General features: G+C 38.3%; 1 protein-coding gene across 10 annotated transcripts in view; it reads right to left on the reverse strand.

Moving 5' to 3' along the window:
• Positions 1 to 642: 642 nt before the first annotated feature.
• Positions 643 to 8,309, reverse strand: part of Snap91 (synaptosome associated protein 91) — a 135,420-nt gene continuing 127,753 nt past the window's right edge. For 5 of the 10 annotated variants that reach the window (XM_029560987.1, XM_029560981.1, XM_008827837.1 and 2 more), the window contains 2 exons: positions 4,152 to 4,254; positions 643 to 2,033 (listed from right to left, as the gene is read on the reverse strand). In XM_029560987.1, the coding sequence (XP_029416847.1) occupies positions 4,162 to 4,254 (93 nt within the window). In that variant the 3' untranslated portion in view covers positions 643 to 2,033; positions 4,152 to 4,161. The remainder of the gene's footprint in view (positions 2,034 to 4,151; positions 4,255 to 8,309) is intronic. The other 5 variants (XM_008827833.3, XM_008827832.2, XM_029560982.1 and 2 more) reach the window with 2 other exon arrangements.

The raw sequence follows: 8,309 nt of genomic DNA on the forward strand, positions 1-8,309 counted from the left end.
GGGCTTTGTGTGTGTGTGTGATGCTTGGAATCAAACCCAGGGCATCAGGAATACTAGGCGAGTGCTACATCACTGAGCTACATCCCAACCCCAAGACTCAACTTTGTTTTGGGATGTCCTAACAGCATAACAGCACGTGTAGTCACCCAATTTTGTAAAGACAGGCAAATCTAAGTTTTGTGTGATAATAGCATTTGTAGTCAAGTGTGTGTGTAAACTAGAACTAGTTATATTATTCTTCAAGTTCCATGGAATTTTCACATAACTACTACAAGGCTTTGTTTGTATGAAATTATACTGGCAAAGTTTTCTACCTTGAATATAAAAAAATATAAATATTAAAAATATTTCATTTTATTTTAAGTGATGTGTATATGTGTATGTGTGTGTGTGGGAATGTGCATGTGAATGTAGGTGCCCTCAGTAGCCAGAGGCATTAGATCTTCTGGAACTGGAGTAACCGGTGGTTGGGTGGTTGTGAACCACCACATGTGTGCTAGGAACTGAATTCAGGTCCTCTACAAGAGCAGGGCATGCTCTCAACCGCTGATCCATCTCTCCAGGCCCCTTAATATTTGGTGTGGGCTATGTATGCCATTTGACACACACCTTTTCCTCAAAAAGTAATCAAAGACAGAAAGATTATGTTTGCATTTTCTTTGTTCAAGGTGTTTATTGCATCTCAGAGGGTAGACATGCACTGGGTTTTTAAACCAAAATACAAAGAAAAGCCATTTTGAAATTGTTTTTAGGTAATTTTTCCCCATTACAGTGTATGTTATCCCCACAGTAAATTCAGATACAACCACTTTTAAATGGTACCAGACATCTATTAAATATTTTGAAAAATAGGCAAATGCCTTTCCAACCCAATATGCTTTTACAAAGAGCTGCCAAGCCACTAGCCACACTGATCAACAGTGACCTTGTTTACATGTCAAAATCTTAAGCCAAGCCATCAGCACAGACAGTATGACAACAAATTAAAATCAAAGAATACAGTATGTACAGTAAAGGATACAAGTCTCTGAATTAGTTTAAATCCTAATCACAGTGGTACAACAAAACTCACTTTGAGCTCCATTGAAGGATGGAGAAACACTAGTCTATAGAACACACAAAGAAATTCTAAAGGAACAGATGTACATAAATCCACAGTGAAGTAAAAATATCTGCAGTTATCTTTAAGTTACAGATATCCCTTGAGTACTTTCATAATCACTTAAATTGCACATCTCTAATTACATTTCCACGGACATGATAGAAACGGACTCTACTTTTCAGTGCATTTAATCAAGAATGAATAAATAGGTCAATTTAGATGCAAAACCTGTCAAATATAATTAAAATATATATCTTAATATAGCAATGATAAATATGGAATTCTCATGAGTTTTTTTCATTCTTGATAAGGTAGCTTCAAGGAGAAGTTTTATTACGGATGTTAAACTTCATATTTTTTAAAATAAAATTTCTTAACATATACAGTGCCACAAAAATAAACATTTCTCACAACAGTTGAAGTTTCTGTGATTGGAAAAATGTACTCCACACCGAAAAGGTTTTCGTAAATTTAAGAGTATATTTCTTACTAGCTGATATCACATTACGCTTGAAACAGAGATACAGAAGAAAAGAGAACTTGCAGGAAGAGTTTAGGGTCTGTCCAAAAGTTATATATATATACATTGAAACCTTCAAAAACACAGACACATCTTTCCACATGGCTCACCACACAACAGCTGCATCATCCGTCCATGGGCAACGTCCAGAAAAGCAGTAAAGGCATTGGAAACATCCAGTCATTGTTTACATCATACAACACACAAATGACCCAAATACGCTACGAGTTCAAGAGTAGGGATAACAGCTAAGGTAGTACACATTCCTAATGTTCACTGTCACAGCTGGGCTGTGTGTTTGGAAGAGAAGTTAGGAGTAAGCACTGGGTTTGGTACTGGTGGCTCACTTTGAAGCTTACTTGAAGTTTCCAAACTCATGTTACTTTTTCTATTCAGTCACAAAAATTGTAGCTGTAAAGAAAAAAGCATTTGAATTAGAAAATACACTGTACACATTCCTTACACATTTTTACTCCTCTTGCAATTTTCCTTCATAGTCAGTGAAAAATACCTTTATGCAGTGTTCAATATTAACAAATTCAAATTTATATAATTTTTCATAATTCTTTAAAACAAGCTTATAGGTCATATAGGAAACTTTAAAAATACTATGTGTAGTTTCACTTTACATGAAAATTTTATCAACAACCTGTCAAAATTTAGTCATGATGCCATCTCTTCTTCATACAACCCTCTCTGTCTGCCTGGGCTGAACGTCCTAGGGGCAGGGACTGTTGTCTTAATCCTCTACTGTGTCTGTCACTTATCAAAGCTCCTAGCATGTAATGAAAAGAATATTTACTAAAGGAGAAGCTGCTCTAAGCAGTCTCCTTGGCCATTCTTGAGATTTACTGCTGAGAGGTGTTTGCTGTCTTATGCCTACTTTGTCCCCATCAGAGGAGCAGAAAGGTTGGCCATGAGGAAAAACCTCCTAACTGAAATGACAAGGTCCTAAAACGATATATTACTAATTTTATTTTACACAGGATGTCTTTATGTAGTCCAGGCTGGCCTCAAACTCTCCATCCTCCTGTCGCAGCCTCTGTAGTGATGGGGTTAAAGGCTTGAGTGTCTGTGCCTGGCTACTGTTAATCTTTTTTTTTTTTTTTTTTTTTTTTTTTTTTACAAAAAATAGTGTTAATTTTATTTGTATGAGTATATTGCCTGCATGTAGACAGATACAACTGTGTCATGCAGTGCCCACAGAGGTCAGAAAAGGGCGTTGGAGTTCCCTGGACCTGGAGTTATGGACAACCGTTAGCCACCATATGGGTGTTGGGAATTAAAACTGGTTCCTCTACAAGAGCAGCCAATGCGCTTAACCACGGAGTCATCTTTCTAGCCTCGTGTTAATCTTACCTAAGGAAATAATTATAAGTCAGGATCCTACAAAAATCTCAGCAGGCATTAGAGAACTTTTATTTTTTAAAAACAAAAGTAGTCATTGACTGTACAGAAGTCACACTGCACTGTAATCCAAAGCCCCCATATTCTTCCTGTTTTTCCTGAACAGTCCTGACAATTTTCTTGCTCAAGGATTAGTTCTTTCACTATAAAATGGAGCAAAATAAGTTTGATACCAAAAATGCTGTGTAAATATGCAAAGTAATGTTGGCTAAGTATTTAAGAACCTGTTAGATGCTGGGGGGCAAAGAATAAGCAACCTTCTGTCATTACTTTTCTCCTATAAGCTCACAATGAATCATGAGTAGTTAAATTTATGAAATTTAAAACTAGATTGTTAGAAATTTAAATTTGGGCTCAAATAAAATGCAAAGGGTTAAGATGGGTCAGTTGTGGTGGCTCATGCTTTTAACCCCAGCACTCAGGAGACAGAGACAGATGAATATCTGAGTTTGAGGCCAGCCTGGTCTACATAGTGAGTTCTAGGCCAGCTGTCAGTTGGGGCTACATAGTGAGACTCCATCTCAAAAAAGAATCTAAGCTTTACTTAGAGGAAAAACAAAGATAAAGTAAAAATATGATTAGATAGTCAAACATATTCTTAAATGAATTATAAATGCATAATTATAAATGCTACCTTTCAATAAACTCTAGTCATCCTGGAACAGAGTGGCAATCTCTCAGCTTACCTAGCAGCTTGGGTGACTTTTACTTTATCAGTATCATCCTTGTGCTTTTCGAGATGAAAAAGAGAACCTTGGAGGTTTCTCTCCCTTCTACTTTTATAAATTAAGATTTAAACATTGTCACTGATAAAGCTAGGTGTAGTAGTAGTGTATGCCTTTGATCCTAGCACTTGGAAGCCAGAGGCAAGTGAATCTCTGTGAAGCCAGCCTGGTCTACATAATGAGTTCCAGGCCAGGTGGGCTACACGGAGATCCTGTCTGATAGATATTTGATCTATATATAGTGACAGCTGATGTGACAGCTTTTGATATAAAAATTAAAACTATAAATATTCAAATTATTATACATATCTATTTAAAACACAGAAGAAACAAATCCCATGTCTGGAATAACTAAGCATTACATAAGCTCATTATTAAAAGCTCAATATTAAGATACCTTAAATTGTTTACAAGAAATCCTTGATGTTAAGATCCGCTAATGGGTCCTTGGCTGGAGGTTTCTTGGGACTCTGAGTGGCAGGTGTAGGGCTTGGAGAAAGCTAATGGGGAAAAAATCATCCCCAAAGAGCAGAAGTAGAAAGCACAAGAAAGACAGGTAAGCATTAGGCAGAACATATACCACAGAAAACTAACATGCAGAAGAACAGATGGCTAAAAGTTCAAACAGCTACTTTGATCTACTTGGTCACTTCTGTTTAACTTAGGAGTGGGAAAGCACGCTGAAAGTGGTATGTGGCTTTCTTGAAATTCTTTGTCATCAGATTTAGCTGACGGAACAGTATGAGTTAGGGAAGATGTGAGAAACCAGTCATATAAACCTACTGTGAATAGACAGTAAGAGGAACACACACAAGCAATAACTTTTCTGTGCAGAAAACATTCTTACCTTGAATCATTAGTAACACTAAACTATTAAGAAAATAATTGACATGGCTTTTCTTACAGCAAGAGTGAGTTTCAGGGGCAATTGACAGGAAAATTTGCAGACAATCACATAAAAAGTTACCTAAAATTATTAGCTAACCATAGTAGGATTTCATGTAAATCATTTTAAGTGGAACCCAGTGTTTCAGATGAGCAAGGAGGTTCCTAGCATGAATGTCACTAAGGTCTCACTCCACCCATTCATCCCACCCATCAAAACTTGTAGCAAAGGAGCTTAGATCTTTTCTTGTAGGTTTATCCAATACCTAAATTATCAACTCCACCAGAAATTTCTGGGGGCTCTGCTTCGTAGGAATGAAAGGGTAAGCACTAAAAAAACCCTCAGGCAGCCTGTCTAGAGCAATAGTTGACATCTTTCTTTTAAATGCAATTATCTGCATGCTTGTAAGATGACAGAAGTCTCAGAAATACCAAACTATGGGGCAGGGATGTCTGTCTGTGTTGGTTCAGTAAGCACTACTTTAGGGGCAAGGGTTTTGAAATTTGAGCCTATACCTATGACTGACTGACTGACTGCATCATTTGTCAATCTGATCTGTAAAACTGAGATAATAATTCAGAAATGTCAGGGAAAAAAATGAAGCTTGAAACTGCCTGACAGAAACTTAAGGCTTGGTCTATAATAGGTGAGATGGCAATATTATGACATCAACCAATTAAAGAACAGTGAGATAACCCAGGAATTGCTAATAAAAAACTGGTTTGTTCTTGGAAGCTATAAAATCAAGTTAACTTTATTTGTATTTATGCTTTTTCTTTGACACAGGAAATAGAATCTCAAATTTATACAGATATTGCATACGATTCCCTGACTTACCATGAATTCAACTATTTATTAAAACATGTTTTCAGAGCTGCAGAGATAGTTCAGCAGTTAAGAACACTCACTGCTCTTTCAGAGGACCTGGGTTTTGGTTCCCATATGGCAGCTAACAGCCATCTTAATTTCAGTTCCAGGGGATCTGATGTCCTGGTCTGCTCCCTGTGGGCATTGCACACATAGGGTGCACTTACATACATGCAGGCAAAATACTCATACACATAAAAAAGTCATTCTATCCTGTTTTTCATATTAAGTAATAATTGATAATACTATGCAAGTAAAACAATTATCTTAAAAAACTATTTTATTTATTATTTTTTAATTTTATGTGTATGAGTGTACTGCCTGCGTGTATATAAGTACACCTGTGTTGTGCAATGTTCGAGGAGGTCAGAAGATGACATTGGATTCCCCTGGAACTGGAGTTATGGACAGTTGCTAGCTGCCATGTGGGTGCTGGGAACTAACCCAGGTTCAGAAGCTAATGTTCTGAAGTGCTGATCTGTCTCACTAGTTCCCAAACAATTATCTTAGGTCATAAAATTATATTAATTTATTTCTAAAGTTTTCACACAGTGAATATAACAATGTTTAAAAAAAACTCAATAACACTGTTTCAAGTTCATTAAGAAAGCAAACACCCTGTGTGTTTTCCAAAAACAGACGGTAAGCATTCACAGGAAACTCCCTAGGGGAGATCCATCTTCGAATTTGGGTATATATTTGTTAAATTTTCCCCAACCTGCAGGTCCTAAACACTCCTTCTACCCCTGGACAGCAATGCTAGGGTTCATCAGTCTCCACGTAATCCAAAATCTTTTCTGAAGCCAACGGACAGGCTGCAGCCATGAAGGCCAAGCCACTGCCTCACACTCCCAGCTGTCTCCCCATACCACCAAGTATTCTACTGGCTTTTGAGGAGAAGCGAAAGTAACTTCCAGGAAACTCTTAAGAAATGGAGGATAGATTTAAAGAGGGATCAAGGGAACAATTAGATTAAAGAACTCAGAAAGTTCTAAGTATCCCATAGATAAGACAATATATTCACTTGGTAAGTTTCAAATATCAAAGGAATGAAGCCATTTACTGATGTCATTACATTTGACTTGAGCTGTTTGGTTTAGTTTGCTCAGCAAGTTACTACTCAAGTTATAATTTGGTGTTCTGACTCTGTCTAGGCCAAATGTTCATGAGGAAGTCTGTTGGTTTCAGATATTCCTCTTTATTTGCCAGATAATTTAAAAGAATCAAGAGAGGATTGCTTCCAGCATAGCTAGCATTATTAGCAACAAAGAGCTTCATAAAGTGATTATTTTTGTAAGTGGAAGTAGCACATGGTAGAGGATGGAATTTGGCCTCACTAAAGCAGCCATTCCCTTCGTCCTGGATCCTAGGAGGTTAGTAACCTCTAAATCATGTTGAGCGATACGCATGATTTTGCTATTCAAAGTTGCTCAGCACACATCTTTAATCCCAGCACTCCAGAAGCAGAGGCAGGTGGATCTCTGTGAGATTGAGGCCAGTCTGGTCTACACAGCAAGTTCCAGGCCAGCTGGGGAGACAGGGAATTGCTCTCAAAAAACAAAAAAACAAAACAAAGTTGCTCCCAGAAACCTGCCCTTTCCCAATAGCTTTTGCTAACAAGGTGACTCACAGGGACCCTTCCAGAGTGTGTGCTGAGATGACTCAGAGTGGATGGAGGCTTTCACACCAGAAAGGCCAACCGGTCATTATGTGGTTGGGTCTTTGGGCTGCATAAGAGAAAGCATGGTCTCCAGAGTGGGAAGGGGTTGGACACTGAGTTTGACCTGTAGGTAATAATTCAATCATTACGGTGTAATGAAGCTTTGATAATGCCAGACAGAAGCTTGAGTGCACTTCTTTGGGTGGAAATATATTATCAAACATGATGCCAGGAATAGCTTCATGTTTAGACCTACCACAAATGTCACCCTTCAGCTGCCTCTCATCAGTATCCGTTCACATCGGCAAAACTATAACCATACAGTACTTTCCTGAGTTCTGTGAGTCACTATAGGGAATTCTCTAATCTGAAGGTTGTCATGGAGAACTTCAATATTATACCCAGATGGTGTGGAGTGAGGTAGCCCTGGGGACTTCCAAACTTGTGGCTGGTAGTTTCATAGAGGAGATTCTTATGGCAACTTCCCTCAGACTCTGCAGTTTGGCAAACACATTGTTGGTGTCACAAGGGGTGGGCAGACTTGGCAGGCTGGTGAACTATGACTACACGTTTTTTTGCTCACTCTGGGAACATAAGATAAAACTATGGCTCAGAAACATTCAGTTTCCTTGGCATGGTGGTGCACATCTGTAATCCCAGTACTTGGGAGGCAGAATAAGAAGCCTCGGCTACACAGTGAGCTTGAGGCTAGCCTGGGCTGTGTGAAGCTATATCAAAAAACCTGCCAAACCCCAATCAAAACCTAAGCCCAGTCATTTCACTGGGATACGTGCATTGGATTTTGTTGTTTTCTTGTTTTTCTCTTGAACCATTCTGAATTAAATGAAGGAAGAAGAGAAGGACGCTTAGTTATTTCTATCACTGGCTCCAAATCTCACACTATGGCTAATCAATCAGCCTTCCATGTCCCTTTACTGCTGAAGCAGCAACTACAAGAAGTGCCATTAGGTAAAAAAAAATTCTTTTAAACAGCCACATTGAAGCAGGATAGAGAGACAGGGAAAACTATGGGGACATAGGAAGGAAAAGAACCCTTCACCCTGGGGTCTGATTGAAGCAAGAATCCCAGCGCAATAAACATTTTCTGTGAAGGCTGATAACATAGAAATACTTCTTTTCAT

This window comes from Nannospalax galili, unplaced genomic scaffold (genome assembly GCF_000622305.1).
Source record: "Nannospalax galili isolate Female #2095 unplaced genomic scaffold, S.galili_v1.0 scaffold2893, whole genome shotgun sequence".
Taxonomy (NCBI): Eukaryota; Metazoa; Chordata; class Mammalia; order Rodentia; family Spalacidae; genus Nannospalax; species Nannospalax galili.